The following is a 24,012-nucleotide window of genomic DNA, read 5'->3' as shown; positions in this document are numbered from 1 at the left end:
AAAGCTCATGTACATTTCACAGTAGGAATGAGATATAAGTGTGTTTAAATTTTTTTTTTTTTTCTTTAAATTTAAAAGATAAGTGATGGCAAAAATCACCATTAGAGCACCAGCCAGTTTGAATTAAAAAAAAAAAAAAAAAAAAAAAAAAAAGTGATGCAATGAATGCGAGAGGACACAAACATGTAAAGAAATGTGAAGGGATGGAAATATTTTTGACACAAGAAAAAAAAATGTGAACAAAGGCATAGTTTTTCGAAAGAAAATTAAAACTTGCATCTTCCACTCTCACTCATACATTGACTATATATATATATATATATATATATATATATCTAAAAGGTTTCTTTAAAAAAAATAACAGCACAGTAATTTAATAATAACCATAATTTGATGATTTATTTTTGTAGATATTTCCACTATAATTGGATTTTAACTGAATTATAGAGACTTGCTTAAGTTTAAAATTAAGAAGTGATGACTGATTTGCGGATGCTTGCATCATTTTTTTTTTTTTTGGTGTCTACCTTAAATCAGCATTTTTAATTTATCATAACGATTCTAGAAGCTTGATCTTTAACATATTTTTGTAATTATGAATTATTTAAGAACATTTTAAAATTATATTCACTAAGATTTGTATTTTTAGAAATTTCTAGATTCAAACATTTATTTGGCACTTTTGTTTCTTAATAAGAAATTTCTGAAAAAGTTATTAATTTTTTAAAAATAATTCTGAAGCATTTAGAATCGGTCTTTATTATTTCAGATGTAAGCAATGGTTGTAAAGCATAATTTTAAGCCTCCAATAACATTACTAACATAATTAAAATGATTAATATTTTGCAAATATCCGCTAATGAAATCAGATCGGTGTTATATTTGTATGTTTATACATATTTAGGAAGGAAACAGACAAAAAAAAATCGTCCCCTTCCAGTATAATTCAAACCTATCTCATTGGCTGCTGCCAAAAACAAACAAAAAAAAAAGAACAAAAAAAAAACAAACAAACAAACAAACAATAAAAACAAAACAATAAAAAAAATGATGCACCTTTTAGTGCTTGGGATAGTTCTATTGATAATTTGATTGTATCCCAACTTATTGTAGTACCCGTTTCTTCATCTCAGTATAATTATACATTTTCTCCACAAACATGTCCAGCCATTGAATAAAAAGAATGATAAAAAAAAAAATGTATGTGTAGTGACTTTGTTTTTAGTCTTTAATGAATTTATTTTTGAATAAAGAGGTGGAATAAAAAAAATATTGATGTTCTAGTAATGCTGCCCTTTTCTTCCATTATTTTGACAACGTTTTTGCTCAATGTGATGCAATAAATACCCTAATTTTTTTTTAAATGTTTAAAAAGTATTAAATTTTATAAATCATAATAGCATGTGTAAATTCGACATAATTATCACTTTAATTTTCACTAATTAACATTTTTTTTTTCTTCAAAGATTTTTTATTAAGTAAAAAAAAAAAATCTTTCTTTTTGCTAATTTAAATTTTACTTTTTTTTTTTTATTCACACTTTACATACAAAATGAATAACATTTTAGTTAAATGTTGACAAAATTAATAGAAATTCAGCCCTGCCAGACGTAATATCACCAAACCTTAACATTATTTTTTTAATTCAATATTTTCTAATTTTTTGTATATTATAGATTTTATTATATTGTTGTACTTAAGCTATTTTAATCAATGATCACCTTCTCTACATTCAGATACGCTTAGATATATTCATTTTATTTATTATGGACTTATTCAACACATTTTAACTTGAGTCTCACACAGTATTTTTGCAATATGTTGAAATATTTAGAGTGAATGACAGCAATATTTAACAAATCAATACATTAAAAGTATATATACCACATATGATGTTGACAATGAATAATCAAAACCATGAAAACATCTTTTTTTTTTTTTTTCCAAAATATGAAAATGTGATGAATAATAAAGTTTTTGTAGCCTATTAGCTACATATCAGAATATTTTCTTAATGAAAATGGCTTTTCAGATCAGAGGATAAAATGTTGGGAAAAATGTAATGTTTTGCAGTGTATGCACAATGTATACACATAATATACATACACACACATAATATACATACACACACATAATAATTGGTGTGTGTGTATATATAATTTATGCACATGTTTACTCCACATGTCAACATACTCTTTCATAATTTGTAATGATTTTGTATGTTTCTTTTACATTTTTTTTTAATGTAATTGTTGGGGAGGATACCCTTGATGCTGTGCTGCTTGTGGTCCAAGGATAACAGGAGACAGCTTTAAACTGCAAAAACAAAATTCCTCTAATGTCATTGAATTTAAGCTATAATGGCCATGGTAAATCACTGAAGTCCACTGGACCTCCAAGTCCAGCATCTGCTTCTAACAAACTCATAATTACAGCCATTGCTGCCTCGTCATCTCCACTGTTGCCTGGATTGGTCATTTCATTGATAACGTGTTCATTCATTACTGAATCCACCAAACTACTGTCATGGCTAGAGCCTTCTGCAAAAGAAAAAAAAGAAAAGAAAGAAAAATAAGGAACATTGTATACATGTTACCAACAAATAAGAACAGGCAACAATAATTTAAATTATTTTCTTTATATACTTCTGTAAAATATTTTATTGTTTACTAGTTGACTAGTGTCCTGGCAGTGTTTGGGGACAGTAGATTAACTTAAATGTCATGCTCAATCTTGAACTATTGAATTATTTGTTGCTTATGATTTTCTGATGCCAACACATGCTCTCCTCCTTCCCGTGTTAAAAGCATATATGCAGCTGAAGCAAGTAGCCAACTGAATTGTTTCAATTTCTGTTGTGTTAAGAAACTAATGGAACACATTTGCACTTTTTATGAATTCCACCAATTACATTTAAGGATTTGCATCATGTGACTCAAATTAATCAATCACAACTATTTTAAATGAAATCGTCTGCCTTCAATATAAAAGAAAAAAAATATTTTTACATTTACTCTGAAGATTTTACAGTAAATGATTTATTTATTTTTTATTTTACTTTTCAAAGAAGAATAAGTGTGAAAGTGTAGTTCTGATATCTATCTTTTCTGTCCTCCGTTATTGGAGAAATCTTTCTAGACTGTGGCAATTTTAATTATAGTTCTAATCCGAAATGCTCCTGTTTGAGGAGAGGTGTACAAGCGAATGAACATATTGTGCTATTTAAACAGGTTTTCTCATTGTAGAAGAATTTCTACTTCACTGGCTAAGGATGGAAAAGATAAAATATATATGTTAACATTAATTCTATGTTGAAAATAAAAAAACAAAATAATCAGGCCTTAAAAATCTAATTTATAAAACTCACTATGTATGTATGTATGTATGTTTGTCTCTATATTTTACAGCTCTATCTCTTCCGAAACTAAAAGTTGCAGAGCTGTGCTAGGGGCATCAAATGATTGGATTTTTTATGTACTGTTCTTTTATGGTTTTTAGCCGGTTAAAATAGTTTTTAAGGGATCAAAATTGAAAAAAATCGTTATACATTTTTTACATTTATCTTAGTTTATTTTTAATCAGTTTATATATGTGTCACGTTGGTACAGTGGTAACGTCACCAGCTTTGAATGCTACAGTTTTGTTTTCGGTTTCGATTCTAGCTGATGGCACCCAAATACTTTTTTTTTTTTACTTTTGAAATCATAACTCTATAATAATATATACGAAATCTGGACAAATTAAAATATATTTAAGCGTATTTTACGACCGGACCCCCCCCCATCCGCTAGTATTACATATGAAATCTAAAGAAAAACACTTGAGATGAATAAATATGCAAGTGTTCCACTTTTTTAAACAAATAATTGTATAATTTAATTTTTCAAATAACATAATTTAATAAAAAGATGTTTAACATCACATTTTATATATGAATAGTTATAAACCTAGTTTAGTTGCATAAACATTGGCGATGTGAAAAAAAAAAAAAGTGTGAACTTATTTGCATTTTACCGTCATGTAACATAACATCTGTTCTGTGCTCAATCATGGAAAGAGAAATCCTTGCCAGGAAAATTTGCAAGAAAGTGATTTTTAACAAAAGTAAAAAGAAAAAAAAAAAAAATTAAAAAATGATGAAAGATGACATAAATATCGTTAATGTAGGGAAGAAAAAGCAAAAATCCAAATAAACGTATAAAGAAAAATACATTAAAAAAAAAAAAAAAATCGATGGTCAATTTGTCATGTAAAGTGATTGTTTTCTTCCTCCACCAAAAATTTTAGAAAATTGAAAAATTCTCCTCCTTTCCATTTCTTATTAAAACAGAAATCAAATGATGTGGATGCGTAAAAGCTAAAAAAAAAAAAATGTCCATCCCTCCATTTCCGGTGCCAGAATAGAGAAACCATTCGTTTGTGCATGTGGAGTTACTTTAACTGGGCATGAAATGAGTGGCTTTGAAGATGGAGAAAACGCAAATAGGTCACTAATTGTTTTCGGTCACTTGTTGAAAAGGGGGTAGGGAGTCTGTTCTAATCACCCCTTCCAAGCAAAGTAAAAACAACAAACAAACAAACTGTAACATGTACAAAAATAATTTAGGACACCGAAATAGAAAATTAAGCATGTTCTGTATTGAAATATGTAATTATTGTGTAATTATTATATGTAAAAATTATGTAATTATTAGCAATAATTATAAAATATGTAATTATTATGATATGTAATTATGTAATGAGAAAATCTGAAGTTATACATGTTTCTTAATATTTTGTTTACAAATAAACAAAAACATTTTAAACATGATTTTTAGTAAATTCAAATAGTCAGGTACTCAGTTCGTAGTAAAGTGATCGTTATTTATCTGAAGAATTGCCTCATTGCCCAAATGTTTTTAAAAAATTTTTTTTTTTTATATAAATATGTTCTTTGCTCAGAAGAAGAATCATTTAAAGATTTCACTTTTATTTAAGGCAACCATAACTAATACAGTGATGATCTCTATTATTTTTATCAAAATTGGAAATATTTTCACAAGCTCCACTGCCTTATGGGTGCCTTAAGAAAGGCTAAGAGAATAAAACATTTCGATTAGAAGTCCTAATAGGCAATGGTGAAGCAGTACAACACTTTTCCGGCAACTCCTGCAGCTGTGCTGGCTCTGACCGTATTGGCTTGCCTTTCTGTTGGACTTTGTCTGCAACGCCGAGACTCTGATAACTGGGCCAACTCAGGTCACTTTATCACCTGCATCTAAAGAGCCAATTCCAGTTCTGAACTGTATAGCATAGCAGACTAGATGCAAAATGCATCTAGTCTGCTGTGGCTATTAGACAGAAGGTTGCAATCTTTGAAATTGGTAAGTGGTATCTGGAATTGTAAGAATGTCACTAAGTTCCAGAAAATTGTGTTTTAGTCTTTGTAACTTTATAGAGAAGAATGGTTTCTTAATAATTTTAAGAAATGGAAAAGTTATGTCATGCCTGGTTATGTCAGTATTGGACATCCATACGTCTGTGTAATACAATGATACAATCAGTAAGTAAAGAAAAATCGTTCACTTAAGATTTGATATTAAATGTTTGTTTGCTTTAGTGTTTATTGTTAGAGATGAGCAATGTTAATCACACTAATCTTTTGAAAAAGTGAATGAAACCATGTTAAATCATGATATTCTCGGCTTGACTTTGTGAATGAAGATCCTATGAAAGGAGCTGTCCATGTTGACTGCAGGCATGCTTGTGGTTGACGAGCCCAATGCGGTACAAGCAGGTTTGGCCACAGCGGCTGCAGTCAAGTCAGGTACAGCTGCTGAGGCTTCTCAGCGTTTCTCCTGTAGATTCTATGGGCAGGAGACTTCAAAGCCTGGTGGACAGTGCATCACCAGGTGTCACGGTCAGCAGTGAGAGTAGACCACTGGTGGTGATCAATGTAGCAATCACCGAGGGACTTTTTCAGAGAGTCTTTATATTGTTTCTTCGGTGCCCCTCTGTCATGGCGGTTCGTCATATAGGGCTATCTTGAGCAGGCTATGATCCTCCATTCTGGAGATGTGCCCGGCCCAGCATAGCTGTGACTTCAGCAGCATGGCCTCTATGCTGGTGACCTCTGCCTGCTCAATGACCTCAACATTGGTGACATAGCAATATTAATCGTACTAATCTTTTGAAAAAGTGAATGAAACCATATTAAATCATATTAAAGATTAACTTATATACGATGGCCCTTATCTGTATCCACGAAGATGCAAAATGAGATGTTAAGAAAATCAAATGTGATATTTTGAAGAGCAATTCTGTTATGTTGATGCGTAGAGGTTGTTACCGAATATGAATCCTTCTGCTGTTCTGTTAATCCATGAGTAGTGTGTGGAAACACATACATAATTTAACTGTTATTTAATTTTTAAGTCTAATGTAATATGCAGGAAATACTAATTATGAAATAATGATGATCAGTGTCATGGTGAAAAGTATGCAAATTATGCACTTGGTTATTTTTGTTTTACGGCATATCAACCCTGTTTAGATCATTTAATGCCAAATCCTGTGATTTTGAAGAAGTTTTTAATAGAATTTTTTTTTTTTCAAGGCAGTTTCTCTTTAACCAATAGTTGGGACCCTAACTCTGAGTCAAAATGGACCTGGGAGCAATGGCAATTAAAGGGTGGCTCCACACTACCCCCAAAGCCCGCAAGCTGGGGCCTTACCATCGGATATAGTTTAAGGTCATATCCATGATCAAATTATGTAGTGTTCATGAGTATTGTGGGATGACTTAATTGCAAGAGAGTTTGCTGCTTTCTTTATGGGATTATGTATTGAGAGAGTAAGTCTAGTTGGATTAAGTGCAATAATTTTAAACTGGAAGAAATGTAAACATAACTTTCAAGAAACCTGCTGTATAGCAAGTAATGAGTGTTAAAGATATGTATAAGAAGCAGTTTATTTATTTATTTTTTTTTTTTAGTGCATATAACTAGAAATGATGAATAGTATAACATTTGCATTGAATACAATTTTTATACCAACATTCACTTTTTTCAATTGAGTAATATTTAAGAGTATTTCATATGTAATGAAGCCACTAATACATATGTCGCAGCAACCGCATTTCGCGTATGCAAATGACCGAGCTATGGTATGAGGTGACGTCACAGCGGAGGAAAAGAAAGGAAAAAAGTGTCGACACAGGAGAAAAAAAGCATGTGTTGACATCGCAGATTTTTTTTTAAAATCATGTAGCAGCATGACAAAGAACTTTTAAACAAGATGCCAGATGTGCTAATCCTCCAGACGTTTGCCAATTTTCAGATTTTTCGGCTGTGAACCATTAAACAAATTACACACATAACAGCCGGTTATAGTTGCAGACTAAAAAAAAAAAAAACCCAAAAAACTGTTAATTGACCTAGAGAGGGGAAAAAAAAAAATCAAGAATGCTATCATATTGTTGCTGGCTTGAGAAATACACGTCGGGCAACTTGTTTAAAAAGAAATTACAATGTAAAAGTTTGGTTAATTGATAGTATACCAAAGAATTAAAACAAAAGATGAATAATAAAAAATTTTAAAGATGCCTTAGATTATGTTTTTTTTCTTTATCTTTATTAGTTTGTAATGAACAAATAAATAGACTTTGTCAATAAAATATTTTTACACTTGCAATTTCTATCCAGAGAAAATGTACTGCCCCCCCCTCAATATATGCATTTTTGATTGAAGAAAAGGACTAATAAAAATCATGCAACCTGAAAGTAAATACAGATTTGTAAACGAACAAACAAAAAAGGGGATATGTAACTAAATTCGATTTTATTCTACAAAAAATCTCTAATTAAAATGTTAGAGCCCATTCCATAAATAAAACTGGTTTTGTTGATTTTTATTAGGTATAGCTAATGTAGCATTCTCTTTTATTTTTAAACCAAATCTATTAAGATTAATTTTAGTTTTATTTAATGAATGGTCAGCAAACTCTCTTGCAATTAAGTCATCCCACAATACTCATGAACACTGCATAATTTGATCATAAATATAATCTTGAACAATATTTGATGATCAAGCCCCAGCTTGCGAGCTTTGGGGAGTGTGGAGCCACTCTTTAATTGCTATTGCTCCCAGGTTCATTCTGACACGGAGTGGTAGTACCTGTTAGAGTCCCAACTATGGGTTGAATAGAAACCGACTTGAAAAAAACAAATATATTCTATTAAAAACTTTTTTTTTCAAAATCACTGGATTCAGCATTAAATAAGCTGAAAAGGGTTGATATGCCGTAAAACAACTAACCAACCAATCAATATAATGGATAGTAAACTTTTTTTTCAGTAAACAAATAAACAAAAAAAAAATACTACATATCTAACTTTTAATGCATTAAAATTTGTTAAATAGCTTATGACTTCACGACTTCTCACTACTTAAAGATTTACATAAATGAGTTTTATTAAAAAAATGAAATTGGTAATTAAATGTATGAATAAAAATATTAACAACAATAAAATTTTATTCATCAAATGCCGGATAAATTTTTAAATATCCCAAAATAGTCCATGTCACATTAATCTGTAACTTTTAATGTGAGAGGAGAGGTATGTTGTAGAAAATATTTTTCTACGGCAGGACAGTTTTCCTTGGTGTATATATATATATATATATATAAAATGGGTTAATAAATTCCAACGAAAGAAAGATGTATATTTAAATAAGGGAGTAGTCACCAACAATGTGTATTTTATAAATTACATAAGGGAGTAGTCACCAACAATGTGTATTTTATAAATTACATAAGGGAGTAGTTACCAACAATGTGTATTTTTTAACATTATTTTATTATTCCGTGCCTTGGTTTTTCATTGAGAATTATGTTTGGATCATTGTAATAATGTTTTTAAGTCATTGAAATCGTTTACGCGCGTTTCAGACGGTCTGTGATGCGTCCTCGTCAGAAATTAAACGCGCGTAAACGATTTCAATGACTTAAAAACATTATTACAATGATCCAAACATAATTCTCAATGAAAAACCAAGACACGGAATAATAAAATAATGTTAAAAAATACACATTGTTGGTAACTACTCCCTTATGTAATTTATAAAATATATATATATTACTAACTAGCTCTACCTACGTATTGACCACTTTTGAAGTAAATACTTAAAGTTTACGCATAAATCTATACTTTCGTATATTAATTTTATGTGAGTAAATGAAGTAGTTATATATATATATAAGTAGCTTATTTTTGGTAATTTAAACTAAGAAAGGAAATCATGCTTCCTTTTTTTTAATTTAAAAAAAAAAATTTTTTTTCGTTTTTAGATGAAGTCAATTAAATAAATGTATAATAGAATATTACTTTTTTAATAAATTACCATCCCTCTGTCTGTTCTACAAGTAAGTGGTGAGTGCTCCGAACTACAAGCACTTATACCCCCGACAAACCAGACAAACAGCAAAATCCCACCCCTACACAATAGAGATCCCTAGATGTAAGAAAGCCTTCTACTCTAATAGTTTCTTCTCCAGAATTGCCTAAACTTTGGAACTCCCTTCCGGGATTCTGCTTTCCCAACTGTACTGACATGCAGAAGTTCAAGTGTAATGTGAACAGACATCTTGCTGCTCAACTCCCTACATAGTATCCCTGCAACTTATGGCCTCGATAGTAGCCCCCTACATCAAAGTGGCACTGTGCCTTGTTTGGGGTGAAAATGGAATTTAAAAAAATGTGAGTTCCAGGAAACTATATATTATTTTGTATACGATTTCACATAAAAAACTATAAATGTTGTGGAAAATGTTTAGATCTTGAGGGACAGTTGTAACAAAGCAGTTTTCCTTAGTATATGAAATGAAATTTTATCTACAGTATTATTTTTTTACTTTTGGTAATTTAACTTAGTGAAGTAATCATGTTTATATATATATTTTTAATGAAGTCAATTAAATAAATGCATAATGAAAGGTTTGCTTTTTAATAAGTAACTATTTGTAAGAATTTAAATTCTGGGAAACTATTATTTTGTATAAAAAAAATCCTCTTTGAATATCTTGTGTTAAAGCTTATATTTTTTGGCTAGTAAAAGTATTTTTTTTTAACTAAACTATATTTAGATTTACAAACCAGTTTTTTAGATGAATAACCAAAGTTAATTTTTTTTTTATTTTATCTTATTCAAACCTTCACAGTTTGTCTTTATTTTAAACTAGCGGTGGGTCCCTGGCATTGCCTCTGTGTGGAGAGATTTTACAGTAAGGATATCGAGCAACGGAACCCTAAAAATGTTTAAAAGAATAAAAAATAAAAATTAACCAACCCCTTAAAAAAAAATGAAAATAGCAAATACCCGTGCAAGCATAAAAAGAAAAAGTAATAAGCAGGTAGGCAGGCTTGAACCTGTAACGCTAAGAGGAAAAGGAAATGAAAAAAGTGAGCAGTTTAGTCACCATACCCACTGTGACATACAACATTGTCGCCATTCAAATTAAGATGACTTTACAAAAATGTTGACGAAAAAATTTACCCTCCTTGACAGTGAAAGAATGCTTTTGACCCATTTTTGATATTTGTCAGCCGAGAGACTGAGCTTTCAAACGATACCAATTTTGTTAGTGTTGGTCATGTGTGTTGAAAGTTTTAGTGAGACATGCAAACATACATACACACACACACTAAGAGACCTTTTAGATTTATATCGTAGATAATAATAAAAAAATAATACCTAATACTATTTTGAAGTAACATGTATATAAATAGTGTATGCGTGAGAGAGAGGGAAAGGCATAAAATTAAATAATCTAAAATTTTTTTTTTTATATAATTGAAGAAAATATTGTTTCAAATAAAAACAATAAGCTAAATAAATCTGGCTCCTATTAAAAAAAAAAATGTAATTTTCAACTTTGGTTATTCATTGATAATGTGTTCATTTATCCATTACTATTAAAGCGTGTTCCTAACTCACATACATTTTGCTCTGTTTTAAAATTCCTATTTTTTTCCTGTTGGACATACTTTCTCAAATACGTAATCCCACGGACAGAGTAGCAAAGGCTTTCACTCTAATGCAAATTTCTCTTCTTTCATAATCTAAATTCACTGCTTTTTTTTTGTTATAAAGTTCTCCATATGTAGCCAGTCTATTTGCCTTTCAACATATTACTATTTTATACATAATTCATTATGGTTACAGATTCATTTAATAAATGCTTCCTTATTCTTAATCGTTTATTGAAGTAACAGTTTAGACTGAACCTACCAGCTCTCTATACATATTATGATTGCATACACTTAGTTTATTTATTCTTAGTCTTTATTCCTAAAGAATAGCAGATTGTCACAAAAAAAGAACACCTCGGCTTGCACCAACATGGCTGACTCTGCTTACAAATAGCATGAAAACAAAATGTCTTGCCATATCGTTCTATTAAATTGGCTTCCTTAAATTTGATTTAACAATACTTTTAGAAAATCTTACAAAATAATCCTTGCCCATATGTGTACACTACACATATGTGAAGATTTTTCTAAACACGAACACATCTACTTTATGGTTACTGGTACAGTAGCCCAAATGAATCAAAATACTATCTACCAGATCTTTTTGCTTCCATAAGACTATACAATAAATTTAGGCACTCACAGACAACCTTACAAATTCAGCAATAACTTACAAAACTGGGAACATGCAATATGTTTTAGCATGAGATTTGAAAGTTACATTACATTTTTTTTTTTTTTCATACACACTATGTTTACACACATAACAGAATGTGTTACTTTCTTTTCTTTGGCAGCAAAGACACCTCCTATAATGTCCAGATCCTAGCTGAAAACGGATTGACTGTTTTCTAGGATCTATATAGATTTTGTTGAATTTAAATTACTAGCAAAGATACCTGCACTTTGCTGTATGCTTGGGTACTTGCAAAGCGAGTATTCGAGCATACAGCAAAGTTCCGACATTAACCTTTGACTTTAAAAAATAGTGTGCATTATCCCTAAGTGGGGGACCATCATCATGTCGGGTTTGGTCATGATTGGTCCAGTGGCATGGGCTTGTAGGAGAGTATATATACATAAGCTATGACCTTAACCTTTAAAAATGGTGTGCACCATCCCTATGTGGGGGACCATCATTATGCCAGCTTTGGTCATGATCGGTCAACTGGTGGGGGCTGTATGAGAGCTGTATACACACACACACACACACACACGAATGCTACTACTTTATATATACAGTAGAACTCTAGGATATGGCATTAAAAATTAGTAACAAAATACAGCACAGTATACAATAAACATGTATATAATCAAATTTCATAAATAACACTATAAGGCAGGGCAAATACCATAACCAGGGGTCGAAAAAATATTGTATTCCACATCGTAACCTGATAAAAACTGTATCCTAGGGCCACCGTATCCCGGGGTTCTACTGTGTATAGATTTTCTCAATTCTGCAAGTTAATTTCTTGGTATTTGGTGTGAATTTATGGAATCTGGTCTAAAGAATTAAAAAAATTTTTTTACTTCAAGCACTTTCAGTTGTTTTTATGAGTTTTTTTTTTTTTTTTTTTTGTGGAAATATATTAGATAATAATGTGCATGTCTGGCGGGGAAAGTACCTGAATCTCGAATTCCCATGCTAATTCCATTATGTTGTGCCAACAGAGAAGCCGTTCTTGATGATGATAGAGAAGGACTGCACTCTGTAGGAAATAGTTTTATAGAGAGAGAGAGAGAGAGAGAAAAAAAAAGAAATGGTATTAGTAATTTAATATTAATTAATATCAATTTTAATTTAACACAGAATTAGTAATTTAATATTCTGTTGAAGAAATATTTCATTTCATTAACCTCATATCACATGAAAAAATGTTTTGGCATAAATTTCTACATAAAAAAAAAACTGTCAGTTTGCTTCTATTTTATGAAAGTCATAGTCAATCAAGGCTTAAATAATCAACAATTCACAATTAATAAAAGCGATGCTTTGTAATGTTGGAGAGCTCCTAAAAGAGGAAAGTTCCTCTGTCAGTTTGTGGTGCAATGCAGTCTTTTTGTGTTACTTGTAAACATTGGTTATACAAGAAAAGCAATGGAATTACTGGTTGGTTGAGAGAGGATAATCAAATTGTATCTATCAAATGTCATATGATAGAGATGAATAAGAATTCAGATGTAGACAAAGTATATTTGGATGGCAAAGCTATTGAGGTTGTTCAGAAGTTTTATTATCTTGGTGGAGCACTGGGTAGAGTAGGTGCTAGTGATTTGCAATTAAGGAATGGATGGAGTAAGTTTAGGGGGTTGACTAATGGAAGAGCCTATCAGGCGACAATGCGCAGACGTGAAACCTGGCCTGTGAGGAAATAGGTTGCATGAAGAGAAATGATGTGATGGATATTTTTAATTTTTTAAAATGGGTTCAGTTCTAATGACCTCTGAATATGGATAGTATATAGAGATGTGTACAGAACAGGAAACCATGATGGTATGACCACATTGAAATGCTGAGTGCTTTTGGATCAGTAGAAGGTCAAGGAAAACATGGGAGGAAATGATGAAAATGAACTTGAGAGAAAGACGGATAAAGACCTGGACAGAGATAGGTCAGTTTGGTAGTCAGTTTTTTAAAGCGGTCCATCACATGCCAACATATAAAAGGGAATATAAACTGAATATGATTATCTTTTTAATTTTTTTTCTTGACAACTTTAGACATAAAACATATTAGAGAAATCGGTATATAATTATTTTCAAATGTCTAAAACCATATATTTTTTTTATTTTATCTAATGGTATTACAATTGCTGTTTTCCAAATATATGAAATCGTTTCATATTCCATACATTTCTTAAACAATTTATTGCATAAAAAAATTCGTCATCTGATAAGTATTTAAGTTTAGGATGTATTTGATCATGTTCCATATTTTTTTTTTTTTTTTTTTTTTTTTTTTTAATTAATATCCAGCTTTGACACTAATAGTATTACATCTTCAGGTTCTATGTTTTGTTAGTTACTTTATAATCTTTGTTGTACTTTCCTCATTAGCAAGTCTTGTGGTGGACCAAACTCTTCCAAAACTTGAACAAATTGAAAAATCTTGGTTGTACAACAACTATTACAGCTGCCGTGTTCGTTAATTCAAGTCTTATCAGTTTTTAATTTTACTTATTGAATGTTTTACAATTGTATTTAATATTTTTAACAAACATATTTTCATGTTTTAATAGCAATTATGCCATCTCATTATTGGACTGTTTTAGTTATAACTATTCCCAATTTTTTTTTGAAAAATCAATTTCTATGAAACTCGGTGTTATTGTGATGTGTTTTAACTGATACTTACCTGTACTTGTTTCTGCTGCAGATGTTTTCGTCCGACTATGTTTATTCTGAAAATTAAATTTATATATTATAAAATTCCAACTATATATAAAAAATGGTTTACTGCAATTGTTCAATACATCCATATTAAATGAAGCGGATTAAATTAAAGTTTAATTATTTTATTTTTTTTCTTACATGGGAGTCACCACTTATGCTCAAGTGGCCTTTGGGCTTTTATAAGGGTTAATGAGTGTATGGTAGTCACTGGGACAATAGCATAATAATCATTAGTGATGGAAATGAGGTATAGTTTGATTATTTTGGAGGGGGATAGTTCAACAAGAACTTGTTTGGATTGGACTTAAAAATGATCGTATTGTAATCAGCTAGAAAGCAAGCCAATAGAATAGTTCCACAGGCGGGCAGTTCTAGGAAAGAAACTTTGTTCATGGAATTTGCATTTAGATTTAGGCAGAGATAGAGAGTGAAGGAAACTGTTGATGGCTGTTGTAACTAGATGAATGTTTTTTTTCTGTTTTTTTTTTGTGAAAGTTTGGCAAGGGGGGGAGGACCATAGATTGAAGTTCAGATGAGCACTTGCCATAATGATAGAGTAGAGACAGGCTCACATCGCCTTTATAGGAAAGATGGTTGCAAGGAAAAAATAAAAACGGGGCATCACCTACTAGATTTCGAAGCCGGTTTGAAACTTTGTCAATGCAGGAAAGGATTCTGAGTAATTCCCACCAGATATGGCAACAGTACTCCATTTTAGAATGTATCTGACTTTTATACATGTAGAGGATTGCGTTGGGAGTGAGATACCTTCTGGAGCAGTAAAATGATGCAACCGTTTGTCTGTCGACCTTAGCAACAGATTTGATGTAAATTAACCATTTTGGGTCAGGAGTAAAGGTCAGACCCAGAAATTTGTCAAAACATGGAGTCTCTTTTAGATGAGAGCCATTCATATCAATTGTGACCAAGTGGGGATCAGAACATTTATGGTGAAAAGACAAAAGCTTGGTTTTTAATGCGTTAAAATTAACCAACCAAAGTTTAATTGTATCCATACATCCTTAAGTACATGATAATTACATCAACAAACTGATTCTTGTTAGATAAACCAAAGATAAGTGATATGGAGCTTGACCATTACCAGATGGATGACCATTTGGAAATGGTAGGCACTGTAGGTCATCTTCTGATGACCAGGATATGCATGCGGCTGGAAAATGCTTGTGAATTTGATATTCCCTGTAAACTTCCTCTTTCGGAGGAAGTCGGCATTGGTTTGTTTTTTAAAGAATAAATGTATGAAATAACTGGGGAATTTAAAGATAAATTAGAAAACTTTAAATGTCAGGAAAATGATAAAATACTTTTTTTTTTTTTTTTTAAAATTTACTTTTGTTGGTGTTGAAGGCCCAATATTTCGCTAATAGATAACCTCATCAGGGTAATAAGTCCAGTCCGTATTTTTTTTTTTTTTTTTTTTTTCCCCCCCTTCATTTTGTTGGTATGAAGGAGTTAATTTTCTTCAAGGAATTACCTCCTTTATACCAACAAAATGAAGAAGAAAAAAAAAAAAAAAAAAACTATGGACTGGACTTATTACCCTGATGAAGCTATTTATTAGCGAAATATTGGACCTTCAACACCAACAAAAGTAAAAAAAAAAAAAATGATTTTATCATTTTCCTGACATTTAAAGTTTTCTAATTTATCTTTAAATTCTATTCAAAATAAATGTCTTCTAAAAATGTGTAACTACTTTTTTACTTAAATGGGGAATGTTTGTGAATTTGATATTCTTATTTATAGGGAATCAGTGTTACCCGTTCAGATTTAATATCATACCAGGTATTACCAGTTCTGTTTTTTATATCTTTTTAATATGATAATTTTATTTCTCATATTTTAATGTGAAATGCTTGTTTCTAGTATTAATGAAAATAATGTTATTCGCATAAAACACATTCATAGGATTCCATAAATTTTATTTTAAATATGGCGGTTCTTTAAAAGTTTTGTCATGATTAACACTTTACTGCCAAATTGTCCTTCAAGTGGCTTAAAAAAATAACAAAAAAAAAAAAACAAACACTTGTATAGGAAATATTTCTTACTCTTATGGCTTGTCATTTCTATGCACGGTTTAAAATTTTGGTGATTTTGTTTTATCCTTTATCCCCTTCCCTTGAGTCAAGAACATAAATTCATGATTAAAAAAGTTATTGCATAAAAAAATTCTGACAGTAAAGGGTTAACAAATGTGTGAATATAAACCTTGATTATAAACATACAACATAAAAGAATGATTAAAAATATAGCATCTGTTCATATAAGTTAGTTTTTGCTTTAAATTTACAGAATAACAATGTATATTAATCTTAACCCCATACGAGCAGACATTCTTGATCTTCAGGCCAATACACGTCAATAAAGATGTTTTAAACAATTAGGTTCTTAGTAGGACATCCCCCAGTATGAAAGAGTGAATGCGATATTACAGTGGAAGAAGATACTAGCTAAGAGAAACTTTTCTTTAGTAGTGACAAGGATGACCAACGGCCCCCATTTTCTCCCTTTTGAGTTGGCCTTGTGCCTACGTTTTTTTGTTTATATTGAACTTTTTAGCCTGAATAAAAGATTTAATATCTCAAACTGTAGTATCTGTTCTTCAGGTGCTACTATTCCATTTCTTGTTCTCTCTGTGGAGAAATCCTTCATAACTGAGACAATTTCTAATTTTTGTTCCTTTTCTCCACATTAAAAAATGACCCTGGTGTCTAACTCTGTCCCGTGAGGAGGCATTGTAAATAGGAACAATGTATATTCAGTGATGAAAGTTTATTGATGCAGTTCCAAAAGAGGGTCAGAATTGCATGTGTTTGTCTTTCTTGGAAATGGAAATGTTAACATCCCACCCTATATCTATCCTGCCCAAGGAAAGATCGATAATCTCCCCTTGTACTAAGAGAGTACTGCCAGGGGAGGGGGATGAAGTGTTTTTTTTTTCTCAAGTACTTCTCTTCAAGACAAGTTGCTCGTGTTCGCACTTCTAATAAACATCTTACTTTTATCACATTTTTGTCTGGACATTATTTATTTTATATTAGCAGGAAGGACTCCATAAAGAAAATGAATCTGAAAAAGAAACCTTTTTATGTGAAAATTTTTTATTTTTTTACATCCACATGCACGTTTTTCTTTTTGTCTGTGACAGAAAGTTGTAACCAATGTTTTAAAACATGGGGTTTTCAACAGTTACTTCATCCATTTTTTTTTTCTCAGTAGCAGAAATAATAGTCTTTTGAAAGACTTTTCAAGTATGGACGCTGGAAAGCTGATCTTGGATTCTTCCCACTTCTCACATTTTTTGTATGTAAAATTAGAGTTATTTCTTTTGAAGATCTTTCTGTCAAAGATTTGCCGGTACTTGTACAGATTTTAAACCGGATGTATCTAAACGCAGACTATTGATCATGATCAAATCTTAACGATCATATGACACAGAAAAATGGAAATTGTAAAAAAACAAAAATAAAATGACATACCGTAATTTTGTTTTAATATTCATTTAAGGTTTCATGGTAAACATTTTTTTTTTTTTTTAATGCAGGGAGGTTATTATAATCATTTTTTGTATTTTTAAAATTTTTGATAGAATAGAATAGAGATAGAATAGATAGGTAGTTTTTTCAGTAAGCAAAAGTTTTTTTGTTTTTTTTCAAAACAAATTATGTATTTTTTATTTTCAAGTATTTTTTTGCTCAAAAGTTTTCTTTTCAAAGAAAATTGTAAGAAAAGATTTCAAAAAGGTTCAATTGTTATTTATTTACTTTTTTTGTCAAAGAAAATTTTAAAATGTTAACTGGTACAAGGAACTTTAAATCCTCATCGTTCATGAATTGACTTCTATAAATAAAATATGTATTTATGAAAGCAGATAAATACTTACTTGTGTTGCTGATGGTCCTGGAACACTACTACTATCAGCAGTAAATGTTGACCTGTTACTGAAAAAGATATATAGATATCACTATTTAATCTATGTCTATTATTATAAGTACTTTATTATATAATATATTTAACTTTTCACACTTTCAATTATGATCAAATAGGATTTAATGAAGATTGTTTTGTTTCATAAAATATTAATGTTTAAAGAAATATTTAACAAAATTTGTTGTATCAAAAATTCAGGTTAAACATGACATTGTGAGTTTATTCAAAGAAAAATAAAAAGAAGCACAAATCAAATACTTTTGCTTATGAATTTTGATTCTAACCAGAAATTAATTTTCTATCAAGCTTCCCAATCACTTTTGAATACATGATTATCCAAAGTAAACAGTAATATTGTTTGCAACCATCTTGCCCGCCCCATTATTATGGTTAATAACAAAATAGTTTCCAAGCAGATTTTTCTGTGGTCATGCAAAGTTAGAAATTAAAATTTCTTTTAAAGTATCTATTCAAAAGTAATTTCTGGCTCAAATTAAAGTTCAGAGGTAAAAGTTGAGTTATGTAATAAGTGATGGATTTGAGTTCATAAACCAAGTAAAATCTTTTTTTAACCATACCACATCATCAGTTTTGTTGAGTCACTTTTTATTTAAAATTATGAAGGAATTAACAGGGAGAACCGATATTGCTGGGATTGAATGACAATCAACGAATGTTTCACACTCATATTTTTATTGTCATCAAAATCAGTGAAATCGTCCATTTTTCAATTAAATCAATTCATTGCCTGCTCTAGTTGAAGACCCATTGCGGTGCACCAGGAGGAAGCTTCACATGCCTCTCTGCAGTGACTTAGTCCACAATATATTGCAGTCTACATTGCACTGTAGAGAACCTACTGTTGATTTTATTAAATTATTTTTTATATAATCGTTTGAATTAAAGTTAAAAATGCAAAAGTCAAGCATCATGGTTCAATTGTGCTCTAAACAAACATTTATTTTGAACATGCCTCTGTCATATCAAAGAACCTACTTTGATTTTATATACCGGGCCTTTTTGCTTGTGTTGTAATAAAATGTCTCAAATTCACTTGTGATGTTAGGCTGTGTAAGGTGTTAACTTTAGTCAAAATCGCCTGTTCCTTGTTTCATCATTGACGGATGGGAGAAATGCATAACTCTGGGTGGTTCCTATGTAGAGAAAGACTGTGCCAAGTTTCGTTGCTCTACTGCTATGGGAAGTGGGTCAGGGGCATTACTTATTGCACGTCCCTCGTGTGTGTGTATATATATATATATATATATATATATATATATATATATATATATATATATATATTACGCGTACATTTTTTTAAAACTCTTATTGTGTTATCCATCCACTACGGCGTCGTCGGGTTGTTTTGCTAATTGGTAATATTTAATTTTAAATAAAAAAAATGAAAATAAAAATTTGTTCTCAGAACACAAATCATGTAAGGGAGGTAATTACAAGAGTTATTTCCCTTTGAAAGTTTACAGGCGAAAATAATCTTGTTTTGGACGAATGTTGATTTCAGTCTACACGCCATTTTATTTTATGTAAGCAGTTACACACGAATATTCCAAAATATGCCTTTGTTAAATTGTTTCGTTCTTGTAACAAGTTTCAAATAGCATTTTTGTACTTTGAATGGGCCAAAATAAAATTTTATTTTGATAAATGTAAATTTAAAGAAAAAAGTTTCCAAATATATAAATTGATCAGAAATATTAATTTCTTAAACTGATTTAGAGTAGCAATCTGCCCCCCCCCCTCATTAATGTTATATTTTGTTTTGATAGATATTTTGGAACAAAAGGATTGTCACATGTATTAACTAAACAGTGTTATAATTCACACATAATTTCTGGAATGTTTGTTTGTTTTATAGCTATTCAAATATTTAATCGATTTAAAAAATGACAATTCTTTGAAATGATTTTAAACTTTAACTATTTTATTTGAATTTTCAGCTCATAATGTCTTCATGTTTATTTGTGTTTTCCTTAAAACATTTGTACGTTGCATTGTACATCTGATCTTTTAAATTCCTACTCTGAAGACAGACTTGATCTCTTTTAATTCTTACTCTTAATACTAGACTTTTAGCTTTGTAGTTGTATTGGAATGATATAAATATACCATTTCATTGAAATGAATAATATGAAAAAAAAAATTACTAAACTCTTAAAACTATTATGACTAAAACTATAATATACAAATGGAATGGTCTTGAATAATGCAATAGTTGGAACATTATTTTACAAAAAAAAAAAAAAATTGAAGATATTAATATTAAGAACGATACAGAAAGATAAAATGAATTTCAGAAAATCTTTTTAAGTGCTGTTATGTTTAAACCATTTTCTATGTTTATGTGGACTAATGAATAACTGTTTTGATATAAGTTGGGTTTCTAAGGAAGCAATGATGTTAGATTTTATACTTTTTGTACTGTCACAGGGAAAGAAGTATTTTTATATCAATAATTATTTTTCTTCTAAATACTATCCGGAAAGGAAGTTGAACCACACATTTTTCTATTTCTATCTAATATCATACTTTTACCTTCTAACATAAGCATCATTCTATCCTGACTGCCACTACACACATCCATCATTTAATCGAAATACACTTTTCTCAAAATCTTTTTTTTTTTTTTATTACATTCTCCTATTTATTACCATAATAAATTGCAAATATCCTAGAATTTTTCACTCAAATGTAATACTGTGTAGCAGCAAAAACAAATACTTGTGACATAAGATTTTGAATATTTTTGGTTAGTAAACTCAGTGTTGATTGGTATTAGCAATCAATTTCTCTTCTGGCTTGTCCAATCAAATGCAATCTCTTTGGTGAGTTGAAGACTTGACTAAGTGCATAAAGGTTAAATCACGGCAACTCTTTCTCTCTTCCGTTCTGGCTCTCAGACCAGCAACACCCTTCATAGGGCTCAAACATGTCCTCAACTTCTCTCCTGAGATGCAACAGAACTCACCGGGGGGTTTTTGGGTCCGGGACGAGAAGACAAAGAATCCATCATGGCTACCCCCAAACGATTACTTCAACTGCACCTTCATGAACTCTTCTCCTCCTACCGGACTCTCTAATCTTTTGTCCCCATCTATATATGGACACATGCTCCTACTACTAACTTTAACACACATCAATAAACTCTTTCAACAGGTCTATCTAGCTTTTCATCTACATCCATACATATTAACTCTTTCCACGACTAACCCTTTTTTCTTAAAAGTAGAACTAACGAAGATGATCAATAAAGTTGTTTAATAAATCTTAGAACGAGACTCTTGTCTTTTCCATTCGTCAACTACTCAACAAATTATGACCCTGATTTAAAAAAAAAACATTCACATATCAATGTTTTATTCAAACTTTTTTCAATGAATTTAAATATGAAATTCTTAATTTAGAATTGTATATTTGTAAATAAATAAATAAAAACATAATTTGAAGAGTAGATTTAACAATTTATAAAATAGCAACCTTATATGAATCAAGATTAGCACTCTGGTGCTACCAGATCAGGCTGTCTGAAGATATTGGCTCCCTGAGATGAAATGCACCTAACACTAATGCTTTTTTTGTTTTTCTACTTCCGTTTGCAAAACTTAATTATGTTCTGCAAAATCCAAAACAACAACCCACCTTTCCCCCCCTTTTCCTTCTTTCTCATTTCCCCTTTCTCTTTCTATCTCCCCCACTTCCTGACTGGTTTCCTAACTTAAAATTTACCAAACATTGATACTGTAACCATTTTCCCTCTACCATTGCAAAACTTGTGTTCTGCAGGGCAGCGAACAAAGACGATAAAATCCACTATAAAACAACCAAACCAAACCAAACACTACAAACTAGTGATTGAAGATGCAAAGAGTTTGAAGAATGAAAACCTTCTTCAAAATAACTGGATTTGGCATTAAATAACCTGAAAAGGGTTGATATGCTGTAAAACAAAACCACTCAAGATTAGCACTGTATATTTTAACAAAATTACCAGCCAACTAGAATAAGCTGGTGATTGGATTTACAAATGTTTAAAAAAATGTTACTTTTACAATAATTTATCTAAATCTACTGATAACAATTCTGTTTTGAAATTATATATACATTCTTTTGCCTTTTTGAAACAAAAATAAAACTGTTTTGTATAAAATAGCATACCTTGTCATTTCTAAGACTTCTTCTGCAATTTGTCTTCCTATTCGACCAGCACCTGCTCTAGTGCCAACTGAAATTCCAGGAATTGTAGACACAGATTTTGTAACATTACTCTGGGTCGGTGGTGGTGGTGGTGGAGGAGGTAAGGTAACTATAAAATTGAATCAATGATTTTGTTAATTTTTAGTCAAAAAATAAAAAAATATAACTTTTTTTTGTCTTTTTCTCAAAAATAATTATTTCTTATTACTTTATAATGTAAATGGAATCAAAAAATAAAAATTTAATAAAAGTATATGCACATTATACTATTGTTAATTTTCAAAATGTGGCAATGAAAAATTAAACCGTTATAAAGAAGTTATTTGGGTATTTTTTTTTTTTTTTTACTTTACGTAACTCGACATTCACTATTAAATTGACGACTTTTGTAGGTTTTCAGGTAGGCTGAAAACGAATATCACATTAAAATTTAGTTTCCAGATATCAAAACCTTTATTATCCAATGTAATCCCTTATGTTTTCACTGGCGGCCATGTCTTTTGCCAACTGAACGAGTACTAATGCACATGCATGTTACAAAACCCTGCCCCTCCCCATGTTAAGAATGGCAATGGCCACTGAAATTCATTAATACATTTGAAAAAATATCTTAATATGCAGAAAACTACTTGTCTGCCCCAAATTTGAATGTGATATTCGTTTTCAGCATACCAGAAAACTATAACAGTCAATTTAAAGGTGAATGTTGAGTTGCAGCTAAAGTAAAAATCTACTTTTATTTGTAATGGATTTCCAAGCTTTAAAATAAACGAAATTGCTATATCTTAGGATTAATAATTGTAAGTTGATAAAAAAAAATAAAACAACAAAAAAATACATTTTAGTTTTACTATCATTTTAGATTTTATCATTAGGAGAAATGTAAATTCTGTCATAATTGCATTTCCTAGTATCATCATTACAACCATTAGTGTGCAAAAAGGATCAGGGGGAAAAAATGGATAAAGACTTTTAAAATTAAATTTGCATTCTTTAGGAAGTATTTCTTTCTACTGTAGTTGCTGACCAGCTGGCATCTTACCACATAGCATTTTTTTTTTTTACTTTTACTTTTCTCAAACACTTGATGCGAACATCTGTAGAATGATGATTTTAGTACTACTACTCAAAAACAACACAACAACAATAACAACAAAAAAAACAGAACAAATAATTGTAAAAATAATTCATAAGCTTAGCTTTAAGTTGTATTGAAGACATTGTATCAATTATACTATATTCAAGAGAATTTTATTTTTGCAGCAAAAATTTTGTAACTTTTTTTTTCTGTGGATATTTGATTTGGCTACTTACCAATTGATGTTTCTTCTACTTTTTCGACATTCATATCCACTTGCATTGGAGTTTCACTTGATTCTGTTGCTTGGCTTGAGCTTGTAACTTTTGGCATCCTAGTATCAAAATTAGACAAGAAGCAATT

The 24,012-nt window shown here is 30.5% G+C and overlaps 1 protein-coding gene across 2 annotated transcripts in view; it reads right to left on the bottom strand.

Moving 5' to 3' along the window:
• Window positions 1–24,012, bottom strand: part of LOC145293242 (protein cycle-like) — a 545,447-nt gene that overhangs the window by 10,081 nt on the left and 511,354 nt on the right. Inside the window, exons 12-17 of one of the 2 annotated variants that reach the window (XM_080139811.1) lie at window positions 23,886–23,983; window positions 22,533–22,680; window positions 18,313–18,370; window positions 14,368–14,413; window positions 12,638–12,721; window positions 1,926–2,540 (exon numbers count right to left, since the gene is read on the bottom strand). In XM_080139811.1, coding sequence (XP_079995937.1) covers window positions 2,356–2,540; window positions 12,638–12,721; window positions 14,368–14,413; window positions 18,313–18,370; window positions 22,533–22,680; window positions 23,886–23,983 — 619 coding nt within the window. In that variant the 3' untranslated portion in view covers window positions 1,926–2,355. The remainder of the gene's footprint in view (window positions 1–1,925; window positions 2,541–12,637; window positions 12,722–14,367; window positions 14,414–18,312; window positions 18,371–22,532; window positions 22,681–23,885; window positions 23,984–24,012) is intronic. The other variant, XM_080139812.1, reaches the window with a different exon arrangement.

The sequence above is a fragment of the Euprymna scolopes genome, chromosome 14, assembly GCF_053919585.1.
Source record: "Euprymna scolopes isolate OS-2025 chromosome 14, ASM5391958v1, whole genome shotgun sequence".
NCBI classification, from domain to species: Eukaryota; Metazoa; Mollusca; class Cephalopoda; order Sepiida; family Sepiolidae; genus Euprymna; species Euprymna scolopes.
Note: the sequence above shows the minus strand (reverse complement) of the source record. Positions and strands in the feature narration are given on the sequence as shown.